Below are 18,277 nucleotides of genomic sequence, written 5' to 3' on the forward strand. Positions count from 1 at the left end.
CTTTTATGTAATTGTTGTGATAAATAAAGAACCTGAGCTACAAAGTGAAGTTCAGGCGAGTTGATGAGAAGTGTGTTCACCAACACCAAGTGAATTTTGGCAATTCATCACAAAAGCGTCTCCTGGAATGAATTAAACATCACAGATTCATATCCAAGGTGTCTGAGGATGGATGTTCCCTTTAATGTTGCACTAATTAGCAGATTGCCAGTAGGCCGGTGGACCAAGAGAAGATCTGTCCTCTATCGCATGTCTCTATTAAACTTGGACTAACATCAAGAGTAAACTTTCTGAAAGTGGTTCATCCCTCCATCCAGTGAAGAAAAGAGTGAGAGTGTTTGTTGAACAAGAGGACGTCTGTGTGTCGGGGTCGGATCATTTCTGTTGGCGTCAGGTTTAGTTACCTCTGCCTCGGGGGGAAACATGTTCTTCCTCCTCCTACTCAGTGTGTCTAAAGTCTTCTTCTTCTGTTCTACAATAAATATCTGCTTCCTACTTCTACCTCTCACTGGAACTATGACCTTATATATTATAATATTATAATATTATAATATTAAATTTCCATCTGATTATTGTTACTCCTGCAGGCAGCACATATTGTAGGCTATGGCTAGCCACTATGTCGTTATTTCAAAGGTATTTTATTGATTATATAATAATGCACCTGACTCAACTGTTATCAGACCATTAAATAAGCGTTATCAGTCGCTATAAGCACCATAGATGTGGGTCATTAGGGGCCTTCTACGCCTACTACGTTGTGAAAGTGAAAGTGAAAGTGAAACTTAAAAGCAACATGTTTAACATGTAAAACCGAATGAAACGTCACGTTTTGAACACAAATAAAAAAAGCTTCTTTAGATTTAGGCAATAAAACTTCTTTAGGTTTAGATAACAAAACTACCTTTGGTTTAGGCAACAAAACTACAACTTCTTCAGGTTTAGATAACAAAGCTTCTTTAGGTTTAGATAACAAAACTACAACTCCTTCAGGCTTAGATAACAAAACTGCCTTTGGTTTAGGCAACAAAACTACAACTTCTTTAGGTTTAGGTAAGAAAACTACAACTTCTTTAGGTTTAGGTAACAAAACTACAACTTCTTTAGGTTTAAGCAAAAGAATAACCACTTAGTTAAGTTTAGGGAAAAACAGTGTTTTGGGTTAAAATAGCTATAAACACTATACACATTGTTGGTTTCACACAGGACGCAAACTCCGGTCTCCTGGGTTAAAACCTTGTGTTTTGTGTCCCATCGTTCCCGACCTCCACCTCTAATGGAGTTACATGCTGTTTATGCTACAGCGCCTGACTTCCACTTCTGCTCCTGTCATAACTACTACGGTCACGAGGTCACTGTTGTCTTCTTTTATACCTTCTTTCTGTGATCTACCATGTGAATAGAGGATAAAACCTACTAGTGGGTTTAGTAGGGCCCTATTGACCCACGTCTATGGTGCTTTTAGCAACTGATAACGCCTATTTAATAACCTGAAAACAGTCTAATCGGCTGAATTGAATGAATTAAACAGTAACTATACAGTGAAAATATTTAGTTTTTCCCAACAACACTCACAACACATCCATTATAATCACACAGAAAAACAAACACAACCAAGCAACCAGAGAAATAAATATTATAAATTATAAATTATAGACAATACAGAGGAAATATCTGTGCTTGACCATTATCAATGCTGAGATGTGTGTGTATGCATGTCAGGGTGCAAACCTGAGGGTGTGCACTGGTACATTTGTAGGACTTGATCAGTCTGTTCTTCAGCTTTGTTTTTTCATTTCTTTTTTTTTGCACTGATGTTTCTGTGATGGATTTAAGATTCACACAATTTAAAGTGTCTCTCCGAAATAAAATCAATATCAAAATGTTTAATTTTTATAACAATATCATGTCAAATACTTAAAAACACAGTAAACATCATGCACAATCACACACAAACTGTCCCAACACACACACACACACACACACACACACACACACACACACACACCATCAATCCATCACCGCCTTGTTTGCATTGATGTTTCTGTGATGGATTTAAGATTCACACAATTTAAAGTGTCTCTCCGAAGTAAAATCATTGTCAAAATGTCTAATTTCTTTATAACAAAATCGTGTAAAATACTTAAAAAACGCAATATGCAAACATCTTGCACAATCACTAACACACACTAACACACATCGATCCATCACCGCCTTGTTTGTTCACGCTGCTGCTGCTGCTGGAGGTTCATCATCAGCAGCAGCGCTGACTGACTGACGCATGCCCACATCCTCGCTCCTCCTCTCCTCCTCGGTCCCCATGGTAACGCGCGGAGGAGAGAGCGCAGCTTAGCAACACGGAGACGGAGAGGGAGCATCTCTGGACCAGGCAGCCAGGCGGTGACAGAGGACAGAGGACGGTGAGAGGACAGCAGCAACACCACCACCTGATAAAAAAAACATCTTCTGTATGTAAGTGACACATCTGTAGAGCAAACAGCAGCAGCAACTAGATAATCATGTCAGAGATGGAGATGATGATGTAGCCTTTGTTAACTCTGAATCTTTTTTTGCATCCATCTCCACAGTCATCATGAAGTTCGTGGTGGTTCTGGTCGGAGCAGGAACCCTGGCCTTCCTCGGTGCAGTCATCTGCATCATCGCCAGTGTTTATCCCCGGAAACGCGCCGCTCCTCTCAGCGACAACAGCACCCTGTCACCGGACTCTCTGCTGCTGGAGCCCGGTCCGCTGGGCGCGCTGCACGGAGCCCAGTCCTACGATGGAGAGAACGGGCTCGGAGGAGGCGGTGGAGGCGGCATCGGCCTGGAGGTTCCCACCTTAAACCAGCTCAACCTCGGGGAGGGGAAACAGTTCAGCTTCAGCCGGTTGATCTGCACGCCGGTACCGGTGGGAGAATGCAAGAGCAAGGATGTGAGACAGCAGCAGCAGCAGGCCGACGAGCCGCTGTTCGGAGCTGCAGCCGGAGGTGAAGACTGGACTTACCTCCGAACCACCGCCGAGGACCTCCGTCAGATGGTCCTGCAGCAGAACGACCAGATCCTCATGGACCAGAGGACCATCCGGGAGCTCACCGGGAAGCTGAGTGAGTGTGAGAGCGGCCTGGAGGACGAGAGGAACGTCCCGGAGCGGAGCATCGGGGTGTGGAGCGGCAACCGGAGGGTCATGGCCGGAGATGATGTGAGCTCCTCGGCGGCGGCGCAGCTGCAGACGGCCCGGGCTGTGGAGGAGCTGGCCAGGGCCATCATGGACCTGAAGGACCGCATCGAGAAACTAGAGGTAAACAATACAACTTTATTGTCAGTTTGCGCTGAAATTTATTTTGCATCCAGCTCAGTTTGAGACAAAGTACACATGCAATAGACATACTGTTAAGAACTGGCAGCAGGGTTGCCTTTGTTACTGTAAAATTAACATTATTATACTGTCGCTGAAATTTACAGCTTTGTACTGTTAGTGAAAAATACAGTTTGAACTGTTTTTTTTTAATTAATTTCACAGTATTTTACAGTTCATTTACTGTTTAAAGATACATTATATAGCTGTTTTTCCACCTTTCTTTTACATTATCTTACTGATTTGTTTTAATGCACTATTTAGCTTTAGTTGTAGAGCACATTTCAGCAACAGGGCAATTCAAAGTGCTTTACATAAACATTCAAGAACATTGCGACAAAGTGCAAAAGAACATTAAAGGGACCATTTGTAACTTTCAGAAATGCTTGTTAACAGCGACACCTGTGGCCGTTAAGTCAACGAAAGTCAGCGTCCTGTTGCTTGCGCTTGTGCTCGCTCTAAATAGACATGAACGAGCATCGCTCAAAACAGTGAGGCGACACACGTCAGCTAAAACCACAATATCACTCTATATTTCACCTGCTTGGCAGTAATGTTAGCTGACCAGACAAAGGTCTCTCCATGAATCACTGCTGATCCTAGTGTTGGCTTTTCCTGCTTCAGCCCCGCTGCTTCAGCCTCCGAAGAGAAACATAATCGTCTCTGACCGTAGCTGGAGAGAACAGGGAGACACCGGCATCCGGTCAGCGACAATAACGTTTCTCTCTGCGGAGCCCCGTCACTTCACAAGACACGGGAAACCTCTGTTGGTCTGGAGGAGCTGCAGCAGTTATTTCTGCACAAACGTCCACTCTACATTCACTAGATATTCTCAGAGCTAAACTAACTCTTCTGCAGTGTGGAGTGAGCGCGCGTTCACGTCTAGAGGTGGAGCGAGACAGCGAGAGTGTGTGAGTGAAGACAAGCAGGCAGCGGAGCAGAGACTCCGGCCACACGCGAGCGCGCATGGGATTCCGACCCGGTAGATTTATACGTGTAAAAAAGTTACAAACAGTCCCTTTAAAACAGTTATAAAAACATAAAAACATTAAAGATTAGAAAATAAAAACAGGATAAAAGCTAAAATAGAATATAACACACAAGAGTAAAAGCTCTAGTGCAGTATAAGATCATTATCTGGTTTAATAAAAGGCAGCAACAAACAGGAAAGTTTTAAGCTTTGATTTAAAAGAACTCAAGAAACGAGGAAACATTCTGTTTGTCTGGCAAAACCTGTTTGTTCTTGCTGTTCAGCCTCCTGTTGGAGATTTGTCAGGCAGCAGGAGATTTGGACTAAAAACCCAAATTAGCCATGTGAGTCATGTTGTCCAGTGACTAGATCAGGCCTGTTGATGAAGTGCAGGTAAAAAGTGCAGAAATAATCCTCTCAGAATGATCAAAATTGAAAGATCCAGATGATGCAGAAATGATGGCAGAGATGCTTTAAAGGCCTGAGCATCTTTTAGGTGCCCCGATCTCTCTCTGACTCCCTCCCTCCCCCTCTTTATCTCCCTCTTTTATCCTCCTCACCTCCACTGACAAGCAACTCGTGACACAGGCGTTCCTCACGCTCCCCATGGACCCATGGGAAATCTTTCCACCTGCTGGCCCCTACACCCCCCCTCCCCATCTCTAACCCTCTACCTCCGCATCCGACAGCAGGATAGAGACATAAATAAAAGATGAAGCTGCTGGACAGGAAAGAGGGTGGTGGTGGTGGAGTGGTGGGGAGTCAGGTTCTCAGATTAAGACACAAACACACACACAGTGCTGCATCCCTGTCAGCCCTCTCCAAACACTGTCAGTTACAAGGTTGTGTCCGTCCATGTGAATTTATATCCTGCAGGGCGTCCAGGTCCAGGCCTGCCTCAGCAGCTCTCCTCGTATTATATATTGCCCTCGCAGCCGTCTCACTAACAGCAGCATCTCTCTCTCTTTACGGCTGCTTTGTCGACCAACACCTTCTTTTTTTTTTTTTTTTTTACAACATCTGCTATGAATACTAATACTGCTGCTGCTGTTATCATCAATACAACACCTCTCACTTTGTTTCTGAGCTGTCATATTACTCCTCTTCCTGCAGGTTCATTTCAGTTTAAACCCACGTGGAGAGGGAAATGCTTTCTATTTACGTTACACAGAAATGGGCTCTTTTCATTATGTTAGATATCTTAACGTCCTCTGTAATGTGCAACGAGCGATGATCCACTTCACAAATAAATAGAGTGAGAACTCACAATCTTATTCTGGTTTAATTAAAACAGTCCACGTAAAACACAAATGTTAGTGCTCCTATTCCTCCCGCTTACAGTAAATGCACCAGATTATATTGATCTCACATCAGTAGTCAATCAGGACCAACAGACAATGCTATTGATCGATATAATCATTATGTTGTGGACACACACTTACTGTAGGAAGGCAGAGCACAAGGTTCCTAATCTTTAGAGAGGAAGGATCTGGTTCTGCACGCTTCAGTCCGGGTCAAGTATTTCATTAAAAAGCCCAGCGTTTGATCTGTAGACCCCCGTTGGGGCAAACATGATGAAAGGCAGTCTCACAGCGTTGAATATTATATTCATTAAAAGAGCACACACATGCTTTTTCATGCAAATAGTTCCTGAGATTACAGAACATCAAAATAATAGAAATATATATTAGAAGTAATAAACAGAAAATAAATATTGCACATTGTGTGGCCTTCTAGCAGATGTGATCTAAAATGTTATTAATTCGATAAGGAGAAAATAACCAGCCCAGTCGCAGAGCTATATTCGTGAAATAGTCACAAAATTGAATGCATTGATTCGTGTACATAGACACGAATTTCATTTTTTTCCCGCATGAAATAAATTTGTATGTAATCCACATAATTGTAAACACCGCATAGTGAGGAGGTCGGGGTGGATGGGTGGGTAAAAAAAACACACACCAGACTTTCACTAGGAGACCGCTGATCATGTCCCGTGTGAAACCAGAAGTCAACGTTGATTTATTCGTCACGTAACTTTAAGCAACGCCACTTCCGGAGTTATTTTAACCCAAATCGCGATCTTTTCCTAAACCTAAAACTAAGTAGTTTTGTTTTGAAAAGACTGAATCGGAAATTGACGTGTGCGTCACATGTTGCTGGACATTCGTAGGAAAAAGCATGAAAAATATGTTGTTGAAAGTGGCGCTGAGCATCACGAAAAAAAATGGGAAATTTGTGTCTATGTACACGAATCAAATAGATACAATTTTGAAGAAAGAAGAAGATAATGTATGATTGCTCACCTATCTAAATGTGAATGTTTACTACGAGAACTACTCTGTACTACAACTAAAAAATCTACAGCAACTACTACTAAAAACAGCTTGGATACAAATGCTAACGTCAGCACGCTAACATGCTCACAATGACGAATAACATGTTGATTCTGGTTAGAAGGAGCGAGAGAGAGACTGCTGCTGGTCGAGGGAGGGGAGGTAGATGAGTCCAACAAACACAGGACTTCAACCAGGAGACCGCTGTTTGTGTCCCAAAGTGTTGTTGAGTTATTTTAAAGTTAGTGACGATGTTTTCCGTATTTATGTTACGTTGTTTACATGTGTATTTTGCTAAGTTTACGTACTTATTTCAAGCTTCAACCTTGACGTTTTTCATAAATCTAACTAGGTAGTTTTGTTGCCTAAATACAACTTTGACTGTTAACGTAGTTTTGTTACGTGGCGTAAAAATGACACGCGAAAAGGCTAAAATGCGTCCTCATGACACGTGGGACTAAAACTAAAATGTCAGTCTGCTGACGGCGCTAGAGGACAGGTCAGAAGATCTCCAAAGTCATCCTCTGGGGATCTTGAATGTCTCGACTTAATTTCAAGGCAATCCATCCAACTGTTGTTGAGATGTTTCAGTCGATACCAAAGTGGAAGACCGACCGGCGTTGTCGTCCTTAAAGCCACGCCACATCTGCTGCCTCCACCCTGAATACTCACGTACACTCACATATTATAACAACAACAATTACAGATAAGCAGGGCTGCAACCAACGATCATTTTCATTATCGATTAATCTTTTGATTATCATCTAGATTAATCATTTGGTCTCTAACATGTCAGAAAATTGTGAAAAATGTCCGTCCCAGTTTGTCAGAATCGAAGGTGGTGTCTTTAAATGTCTTGTTTTGTCAAATATTCAGTTTAATATGATATAAAACAGAGAAAAGCAGCAAATCTACGTCTTTCAGGGGCTGAAAACAGACATTTTATTGACATTTTTGCATGAAAAATACTTTAATGATTAATCGATTATCAAAATAGTTGGCGAATATTTTTCTGTCGAACAACTAATACTTCTCTCCACAGGATTTCTTTTATGACCTCCAATCGTTTAAGTCTCAAACACCTATTCTGTTGTTTTTCTCTCTCTCTCTGTCCTGCAGGCGGAGATCGGCCCTGCTGCCTTGAACCTCACCGACGCGTCCGTGGGTACCACCACCACCACCAGCAGCACGACGACTGGTAACACTGCCAAGGCTCCCGCTCCGCCTACCGGCAGCACTTCCTCCCCACCTGCAGCAGCTCCCCCTGGGGGTCGCCGTCCTGCTGCCCCCGCCTCCCCGGCCCCCAAGCCCCCGTCTAAGGTCTCCCCCGGGCGTGGAAAGGGCACGTGGAGGGTGGAGGACCTGGAGGGGGAGCTGGAGAGGAAGATAAAGCTGTTGGAGAAGGAGCGTCAGGCCATGAGGAAGGAGACGCAGGGACAACACGAGAAGATCAACCAGGGCCTCGACACCGCCAACCACCGCGTCACTGAGCTGGAACACAGTGAGTCTGGGGGTGGATGAGGAGGAGGAGGAGGAGGAGGAGGAAGAGAGGAAGACACGGTAGAGAGTGGCTGAATAAATGAAGGATGTATGGATGACCTGATGCACACACAGGGAGGAAAACAGCTGCGTTGCTAAGCAGACGTACATGAGAGCAAAGCAAGACGAGGCTGAGATTAAACTTTAATGAGCGCTGTGGGTGAACGGGGTCATCACAGCAGTAGATTAAAATAAGATGCTTAATGAGGGCTGAAGGTTGTGAAATGTTAAATAGGGCTTTTACTTGTGACCTGTAAATCTTCATAATCATAGCAACTTGTATAAATTATCCTTATTTTATGGTTATGTAGTTTGGGAATGTCACATTGGTTTTGGAGGGTTTCATCCATGGATGGATTACTAAACGGGCCTACCGGGCACAGGCCCAGAAGCCTCAGGGGCTCCCCTAGCCAAAATGTCACTCAAAGAGAGCCAAGAGAGTACCAACCAGGAAGATATGAAAAATTACCACAGAGAGACAAAAAAAAGCCACAAAGAGACACAAAAAGAACAAAAAAAAACCCAAACAAAACGACTACAGAAACAAAACGACTTCAAAAAGACACAAAACAACTATAGACAGACACAAAACAACTACAGACAGACACAAAACAACTACAAAAAGACACAAAACGACTACAAAGAGAGACAAAACTACTATAAAGAGACACAAATTAACTACAAAGACACACAAAATGACCACAAACAGACACAAAACAACTACAAAGAGACACAAAACGACTACAAAGAGAGACAAAACTACTATAAAGAGACACAAATTAACTACAAAGACACACAAAATGACCACAAACAGACACAAAACAACTACAAAGAGACACAAAACAACTACAAAGACACACAAAAAGACTACAAAGAGACAAAATTATTAGAAAGAGACAGAAAACAACTACAAAGACACAAAAAGACTATAAAGAGACACAAAACAACTACAAAGATGCACAAAACGACTACAAAGAGACAAAAGGACAAGAAAGAGACAGAAAACAACTACAAAGAGACAAAGACTACAAAGAGACACAAAACAACTACAAAGAGACAACATTACTACAAAGAGACACAAAATGACTAGAAAGAGACAAAAGCGACAAAACCAGTAAAAGATGCAAAACGACTTCAAAGAGTCACACTGTGTGTCTTGCTCCTATAGGAGAGGCGGTGGAGCCTTTTGTATGTTTCATCGGCTGTATATTGGTGAAATGTCCTCTACCAAAAACAATCCCAGTAACTGGAAGCTTGGTTTCTGATACAGAGAGTGGAAAGAGACCATAAAAAGGAGACAGAGATGTTTGATAACAAGAGAAGTGGAGATGAGAGATTGAGAGTTCATGAGGTGCAAAGAGGAAAAGGAAAGAAAAAGCGCTCCTCTATTCTCCTTTTAGCTCTGTCATTCTCCCACTGTCTCTGTCTCTATGTCTCCTGTGTCCTCCAGTTAGAGAGGCTGATCATTAACTGTGACCACGCTGGAGCTCTTGTCAGGCATTGTGTGTCAGGCAGGGACTAGTGAGACAAGAAATACCAGCGTCTTTGTATAATTTGGCCATTAACGCATCGTCTCCCTCGTCTCTCTGTCTCCGTCTGTCTGTTTCTCTTCATCTCCTCCATCATGTGTCTCCACAGCGCTGACAGAGCCGTCGTTCCCCGATGGCTTCGTGCTCTCCTTCCCCATGAGAACCAACTACATGTACGGCCTGGCGAGGAAAGAGATCACGGAGATGTACGCCTTCACTGCCTGCGTGTGGCTGAAGGTCAAAGAAGGAGGCATCGGCACCCCGTTCTCCTACTCTGTGCCGGGGCAGCCCAACGAGCTGGTGCTGCTACAGGGAGTCAACAATCCCGTGGAGCTGTTCATCAATGACAAGGTACTCATACCACACAGCAGCTATTAAAGCATGAATATGTTGTGCTTGTAGAAAACAATCATATTGAAACTAATGGCTTCTTCTGGTTCCTTATAATTAGTCAAGTGAAATAACCTGCCAACAGGAAATCATTATGAGCTCATTAGGCTGCTCCACAGAACAGTGCGAGCTGGTTGGTGGCTCGTTGTAATTCATTGATTAAAACATGTAGTAGAACTGAAAATGTCACAGCATCCAATTATTGTTTGATTCAATATGATGTAGATTAGATCAGTGACTCTCAAAGGGGGGTTCGAGGACCCTGAGGGGTCCGTGAAAAGTTTTCAGATTCATAAATTGAAAATGATCATGTAATTATTATTTTATTTACAAAAGGCTTCATAGTTCAGCAAATAATATTTACATTTTTAAATCTGCACTTTCACCCAGGAGACCGCTGTTAGTGTCCCACGTAAAACCCAAAGTAAACATTGACTTTACGCTTGATACGTAACATTTTCCGACATGTTGTTTGCCGCAACATTGTTTTCAATAACGTGTGTAACGTTGTTTTACGTGACGTTGTTTTACGTGACGTTGTTTTACGTGACGTTGTTTTACGTGACGTTGTTTTACGTGACGTTGTTTTACGTGACGTTGTTTTACGGAACGCTGTTTTACGTAACGCTGTTTTACGTAACGTAACGCTGTTTTACGTAACGCTGTTTTACGTAACGCTGTTTTACGTAACGCTGTTTTACGTAACGTTGCTTTACGTAACGTTGCTTTACGTAACGTTGCTTTACGTAATATTGTTTTACATAACATTACTTGTTGCTTGTTACGTAACGTTGCATAAAATAGTCCGATAAGGGCAGTTGTTATTTATTTACATAAGTTACGTTACGTTGTTACGTTACTATTTTAACACAAACGGTGATCTTTTTTCTAACCTTAACCAAGTAGTTTGTTACCTAAACCTAACCAATCGTTTCACAACGTTAACCACGTGGCACTGTTTGTTTCTGCAAGCTTGATAGGAGGCTGATATGAAACAAATTCATGAAACTCTTTTTTGGTTCAGAAATGTCGACATTGAACGTATCCTGTGGTTTTCAGAAACGTACAGTACAATGCCAATTCTTTCTGAGGACTGGGTTGGTATAATAGTTCATAGATTACAGTCAAATCTAACAAATCTATAACTCTTAGAATTTGCATATATGTTCAATACATGTCTAATATCTTTTTAATACATTTATCTCGTGTTGTTCTTTCACATATCAAAGACTATAGAAGTGTAAAAATAGGCTACATCATTATTCAAAGGGACGTATATGAGGGGTCCCCGGTATATTCTCTATCTTTAAGGGGTCCTTGGCTGAAAAAAGATTGAGAACGTCTGGATTAGAGTTTACTAGATTAGGTTTGGTTCTCTGGATGCACGACAGCATACTGTAGGTGTGCACATGTGTGTCCATCCCCCTCTAAGCCTCACCATCCATTTCATGAGTCATGGGTAAAACACATTTATTCCCCTCGCTACAGAAAAGGTAGAACTAAAAGAGATGGTGCCCTTGAAAAAAACACATAACAGAAAAGACGAAACAAAAAAAACGAAATAAATAATTAACAGCAGTGTCACAGTAAATGTCAATATTACTTCAAGTCTTTTTCATCCAAAATAAAAAACATTGAATTAAATGGTGCAGAGTGAAGTGAAGCCCGTGTTCACAGTTTATTTTTTATATTATTGAGGAGAGACGGCACAGAGGCGAGCTTTCTGAAGCTGGTGTTTTATTTAGTGCAATAATACTTACCTTTTACAGCGCTTACGCTTATAGCTCCCATGGCAGAGGTGAGCTGTAGTGATGCTGACATAAACCACCACATTCTGCCATGATTACTACCCACACCTGTCCAATATCCAATCAGAACGCAAGCTTGATGTGTCGTAGCTCACTTGAAATCACTCAGGCCTTGTTCAGACTGCCAGCCCCAAATCCGTTTTTTGGCATATCCAGATTGTATCTAGATTTATTTTTAGAAAATCTGGACAGCCAAAAACCACATGAAATGGGATTTCTCCAAAACGGATCCTAAACACATTTTGAGGTGGTTTGAAATGTGTTTCCAATCGGATTTCTATTTGCGTCTCAGTCCGGAAACCCACGTAAAACTGTCAAACCATTACATGTGCAATAGAAAACACATCATACAAAGCTACATATCAGCATCAAATAACCGAAGATAAAATGTTAGATAAATGAGATATCGCAACCCACAAAGAGTGCAGTCAGACACACAAGTGGACGAGTGGACACAACAAAGTGTCAGCGTGTCACCAGCGGTAGCTACGTAGTTACTGACACCTTCGTTGTTGCCACAGCAACCCATGCAGATAGGTTGGTGATGTCTGGATCTTATCGCTTGCAGTCTGGACGTAGCCTCAGTCACTTTGTAAATGTGTGTTAAGCGCTGTATTCTCTGACCTGCAGGTGGCGCAGCTGCCTCTGTCCCTACCGCAGGACGAGTGGCAGCACATCTGTGTGAGCTGGACCTTGAGGGACGGGGTGTGGAAGGCCTACCAGGGGGGGAAGATGAAGGGCAGGGGAGAGGGACTGGCTGCCTGGCATCCCATCAAACCAGGAGGGGTCCTCATACTGGGACAGGAACAGGTGAGATAGGATGGATGGATGGATGGATGGATGGATGGATGATAGAGCAATAGATGGATGCATGGATCAGGTAGTTCTCATACACAGTTCGTAGCAAAATCTATGACAAGTAATGCACTGTAATTCGTATATATCCCGTAAATTTAAAGTAATCCACGTAACGGTGAAACGGGAAGTATAAAGAGCGGCAAACGCAGTGTAGGGAGGAGGTCAGAGTGGATGGATTGAAAAATACCAGACTTTCAACCAGGTGTTCGTGTCCCGTGTGAAACCAGAAGTCAACGTTGATTTATTTGTTGCATAACTTCCGTACTTAAGTTACAAATTCCGGAGTTATTTTAAGCCAAATCGCAATCTTTTCCTAAACCTAACTAAGTAATTTTGTTGCCTAACAGAGTCGATTTTTTCCTTAACCTAACTGAGTAGTTTTATTTTGAAATGACTGGAGCGGAAATTGACACGTGCGTCACCTGTTGCTGGATATTCGTAGGAAAACGGACGAAAGATACGTTGTTGAAAGGGAAATTTGTGTCTATGTACACGAATCAAATAGATCAAATTTCGTGACTATTTCACAAACTGCTGTGGGACTGTGTTGGAAAATAAAAGTCTTCATGTTTTCGTTAGCTCAGAATCAGCCGTTTATATATACATAAAGAGTGGGTCCTCTTCACGGAGTCCGCCATGTTGCACCTCCATGTCTCTACAGTAGCCCAGAACGGACAAACCAAGCTCTGTAACTTTTCCTGCTTGGGCCAGATTCGATAACGTCGCCGCAGCTCTCTCTCTCTTGCTTCACCACTCACTTCCCACCTCTGCTGCCGCTACCACAACTGGCTCTAGAGAGTGCCATTTACGTTTTTGCGTCGGCCATCGTAGCTCTCCAACACGCTAGGCACACAGGAGAGGCTTCAGTTGGTTGCAATCTGCAACCTCACCGCTAGATACCGCCAGATCTAACACACAGCTCCTTTAAGTAACGCCACTTCTGTAGTTATTTTAACCCAAACCATGATCTTTTCCGAATCCTAACCAAGTAGTTTCTCAAGTTTATTTTGAAAAGACTGTATGCATGTAACGAGCGGAAACTGACACGTGTTGCTGGACATTCGTAGGAAAACGCACTGAAAATGAGAAATAACTTTTCGTAAGATATGCAAACCGTTGTATGAGGATCCATTGCATGGATGGACAGATGGATGGATGGATGGATGGAGGGATGCTACATGGATAAATAGATAGGGAGAGCTATTTTAAGGGAGCACCATTAGCTCTTCACACATGAGCAGACAGAGTGGTGTTCATCGTCTCGCTGGGCTGCCTCTCTCTCTCATTAGTGATACACCAACATTACATAACCATTATGAAATCTGACATTATCCCTCCTCTCTGGTGTCAAAAGAACAACCCAGAGCTCATTCTGCAGCACAAAGGATCAAAAGCAGAGAGAGTCCAATTCTGCAAGATGCTGCAGTGATGCAACAACTTGATTTAATGGATATTTTTTTATAAAGAGAGAGTGAGAGAGAGAGTGAGTCCCTTATTAATCTCATTTGAGGATGGATGATGAGTTGCTGTTGTGTGGATGTGTGGACCAGATTTTATGGGGAAAATCCCAGGACATTCCTCTCACTCCAAAGGGGGATAAACACTTTAATCTTATTTAAGGGGAATCGTCAAATCACAACATTTCTTTGCATGGATAGAGCTTCAGTTCAGTTCAGATAACGTTATTTATCCCCAAGGTGGCAATTCATTTGTAGCATTCCCAGTCCATACATCCATACAAACAACAGACAAACAATAATTAGTTAAGTCAAAGGAAACATATTAAAGGCATGGGGCAGTTGGAGGGACAAGTTACAATAAGAACCATATAAATAGGATTATAGCAATAAAAGCCAAAATATAAGAAACAATAAATAAGAACAACATAAGTTCCTCTAAATAACAATCATTTAAAATGGGTATGGTCTGTGTTCAGCAGCTTAACAGCAGAAGGGAAAAGGACTTGGAGTAACGATTTGTTCTCCTTAAGGGCACATTATAACGTCGGCCTGAAGGCATCAGAGAGAATTCAGCCGAAAGAATGTGATCTGGTTGGCTGATCATTGCTTTTGCTTTCTCAGCCACTTGTTTCTCCCAAATTGTGCCCAAGTCCTTCTGCTGAACTCCAATAATCTTGGAGCAAACTTTGACTATACGATTTAGACTGTTCTTGTCCTTCACAGACAACCCTTTAAACCATCACGTAAAAGAAAAGGTCAAAAGGCTTTCAATAAAAGAATGATAAAGCCTGCTTTATCAATCTTATTTAACCAGTAAAGATGACCACAGTGGTAGTCATCAATTGCCTGAGGAGGGTTGTAGTTTTCTGATATCAGAGGTAGTATATTAATTTCAATATACTATTAGTATTAATCCACACAAGTGAAGTGTTGGAGAATATTTGTCAAAGCAAACCTACAAGGTTGACATGCAACACTCAGAAATATATTCACTTATATCCTTATGAATTGTTGAGATACGCTCGCCATTGTTGTGAGAAGTATTGGGTAGAGTTTCCAAACTGGCTGGCATCACATTAAGGTCTATTGGGACTCCTGTCCTGCTGATTGTTATCTATTATGGCCCAGTTTGGAGCAGTGACTAAAGAGCACCAGGACCAGATATATCTGCACATTTCATCTGAAGAACCATGAAGAATAAAAACAAACTTTTCTTTGAGACACAAGAGATCAAAACTAGGACTGTCAACGTTAACGCAATAATAATGCAAAATAGTTTTAACGCCACTAATTTCTTTAACGCATTAATGCAACTTGTGATTTTGAGGTTGTAGCGGCTCAGTTTTAAAGCTAGAGTGAAGATACTGGTATCATATGAAACTAGAAAAACCTAAAGAATCCATTGGTACCAACCATGTCGCTTCAAACGTATGCTAAATTTTGGTGAAGAAAAACTGTCATGGCCATTTTCAAAGGTGTCCCTTGACCTCTGACCTCCAGATATGTGGGTTCTTTGGATACCCACGAGTCTCCCCTTTACAGACATGCTCACTCTATGATAATCACATGCAGTTTGGGGCAAGTTGAAGGCCCACACACACACACACACTACAGCCCAGGAACTCAATCTAAACCATAGTCTGTAAGAATTTGGACGTAGTCACCGAGACGTCACCCATTAGTTTGTGGGCTGCCATTTTGAAGCCACGAGTTCGGCATTTTGGCCGTCGCCATACTGTTTTTTTTTTGCAACCTGAAGTGACACAAGAGGGTGGAGCTAAATACAACCAAACCTGAAAAAGACATTTTTAGGCAACCAAAATGTACATTGATGAAGTGAAAAAATACTGTGAAAGGGTTAAAGACCGGACAACGCCGTGGTAGCGACCTGTCAATCACAAGGTAGCCCCGCCCTAAAGGCATCCCCTGCTTTATGGTCTATCTGACTCTAAATGGGACCATAATTTACTAAATGAACATCATGCTGTATTGAAGAAAACTTGAAACTAGCGATTGAGACCATAAACTCATGTTTACAATGTTTACTGAGGTAATAAATCAAGTGAGAAGTAGGCTCATTTTCTCATAGACTTCTATACAATCAGACTTCTATACAACCAGAGGAGTCGCCCCCTGCTGGCTGTTAGAAATAATGCAAGTTTAAGGCACTTCAGCGTTGACTTCTCTTTGATCTAACCGCTAGTTTCTTTGGTTGAAAAAGTTCCTGCGGTGGAAAAAGAGCTGATACATGACTGTTGTAGATAATCCCAGCAAAGCTTGGTCTCTTCATTCTGACATTCAACCTTTTGTTTTTTTCCTCCTCTCCCCAAGGATACACTGGGCGGGCACTTCGATGCCTCCCAGGCCCTGGTGGGGGAGCTTTCCCAGTTCAACCTGTGGGATCGGGTGTTGAAGCCGGCAGAGGTCGCCGCCCTGGCCGACTGCAGCTCCTCAGCGCTGGGCAACATCGCCCCCTGGACCGACCACGACGTGGACGTGTACGGCGGCGCCACCAAGGAATCCCTGGACCCGTGCCACGCCGCCCAGAGAACCAACCCCTCCAGCCCCAAACAGTGAGGGGGGGACCGGGAGAGGTCAGCCGAGGGTGGCTGCGTTTCTGTTATAACGATGTATATCACGTTGGGGTTTACAGTGTATTTGTCCGGGATGGGAAGCTTGCTGGTGGACTGAAATGTGTGACGGAGCGATTAAGAGTATCTGTTTTGTTTTTAGTGTTGGTGTCCACGCTCATGTGTTTACAGTGAGTTTAGTCACAGAATCACCTTAGTGAAGGCTGCATGGGTGGATCTGCTTCTGGCATGAACAGGACTCTTGTGGCGCTATTCCATATTCGATTGATTATTGGCTGGTTAAAAGTACCACCCTCTGGTTTAGGTAATGATCTGTTGGGCCAGCTGGTTACTCAGGCAGAGGGTTGGTTGGGTTTGAATACAGTTATGGAATGAACCTTTAACGATGCCATATCTAAGGGTTTCTTAATTTTACCACAACGTGACACATCTCGTGTCCGGTCGGTTGTGTTTAATGTTAAAATTCTGAGATGCTCTCACGGTTGTATTGATTTCAGTGGGAAACAAACTGTTCATTTTTAACTGTACTGAGTAATGTCTGTGTACTGTTGAGTTTTCTACACCATGATCTGGTAAAACAGTGGTCTTATAAATGTATATTGTGTGTTATGTATCTCTGCTGATGTTCGCTCTGTGCCAGTCTGCTGTAGCCTCTCACACACCTCACAGTCCTGTAAAGACAAAGAATCTGACAGAGACACCTGACGTCGATCGAAGCAACCAATCAGACGCTGACATTGTGATGAACCGGAGTGACTTGTGTTGTATCCTTGAATGTAAAAACCAGATGGATTGTAAGCGTGTCTGCATGAGCAAAGTCACATTTCCTGTCACTAAAGAAACAAACTCAAAATGTTGATGTCCCCAAACTGCCTCGCCACTCTCTGAATGTGTCTTTGGTGAATCAGATCCTCATAGAATGACGGGGAGCGAGATGTACGACGTGGATCAATCCTATGACGGCCATTTCGTTCTTCACATCTGACTCTGCATAGAGGATCAGAACGATAAACTAGTCTTCATTCTCTCAGCAAACTATACAACAAACAAGATGAGCAAAACTTGGGATGCATTAATTTGTCTCAGAGTCGGATTAATTTTTTTTTCTCTCATTAAATTTTAACTACAAAATACCTGAAGCTGTTTACGACACGCGGGATAGTAGAAGGAAACATGTCCTTGTTTAGCACTTGCAAGCTTCTTTATTAAAAGGAGTGATTTTGCGCTCTGAATGAAGGTGTAATTAGTTATGTGGTGGCAAAATAGTGAGCGTGATCGTTAAATTAGGATTATTGGCAGTTACCTTGAAGAAGACATTCTCTGATGCGAGTCCTCCATGTTACTTTGATTTTCAGGCACGTATTATTCACAGCAAAGTCAGTTTTTAAATAATCTGTATTCATAGCATATACCACTTGGCTGTTATTGTTAATCTTATTTA

General features: G+C 42.4%; 1 protein-coding gene across 2 annotated transcripts; it reads left to right on the forward strand.

The window, feature by feature from the left end:
* Positions 1-2,319: 2,319 nt before the first annotated feature.
* Positions 2,320-17,705, forward strand: nptxrb (neuronal pentraxin receptor b). 2 transcript variants are annotated; one of them, XM_074630839.1, is made up of 6 exons: positions 2,320-2,472; positions 2,589-3,298; positions 7,781-8,162; positions 9,839-10,080; positions 12,558-12,737; positions 16,577-17,705. In XM_074630839.1, exons 2-6 carry the CDS (start codon positions 2,594-2,596, stop codon positions 16,820-16,822), a joined length of 1,755 nt encoding a protein of 584 aa, XP_074486940.1. In that variant the 5' UTR covers positions 2,320-2,472; positions 2,589-2,593; the 3' UTR covers positions 16,823-17,705. The 2 variants fall into 2 exon arrangements, with proteins under 2 accessions (XP_074486940.1, XP_074486941.1); XM_074630840.1 differs by having other exon boundaries at positions 2,332-2,420.
* Positions 17,706-18,277: the final 572 nt, after the last annotated feature.

This window comes from Sebastes fasciatus, chromosome 3 (assembly GCF_043250625.1).
Source record: "Sebastes fasciatus isolate fSebFas1 chromosome 3, fSebFas1.pri, whole genome shotgun sequence".
NCBI lineage: Eukaryota > Metazoa > Chordata > Actinopteri > Perciformes > Sebastidae > Sebastes > Sebastes fasciatus.

Coding starts and splice junctions, on each gene's coding strand:
- nptxrb (XM_074630839.1), top strand. CDS start 2,594: ATGAAGTTCGTGGTGGTTCTGGTCGGAGCAGGAACCCTGGCCTTCCTC. Junction 10,081..12,557: donor AGCTGTTCATCAATGACAAG/GTACTCATACCA, acceptor TCTGACCTGCAG/GTGGCGCAGCTGCCTCTGTC. Junction 12,738..16,576: donor TCATACTGGGACAGGAACAG/GTGAGATAGGAT, acceptor CCTCTCCCCAAG/GATACACTGGGCGGGCACTT.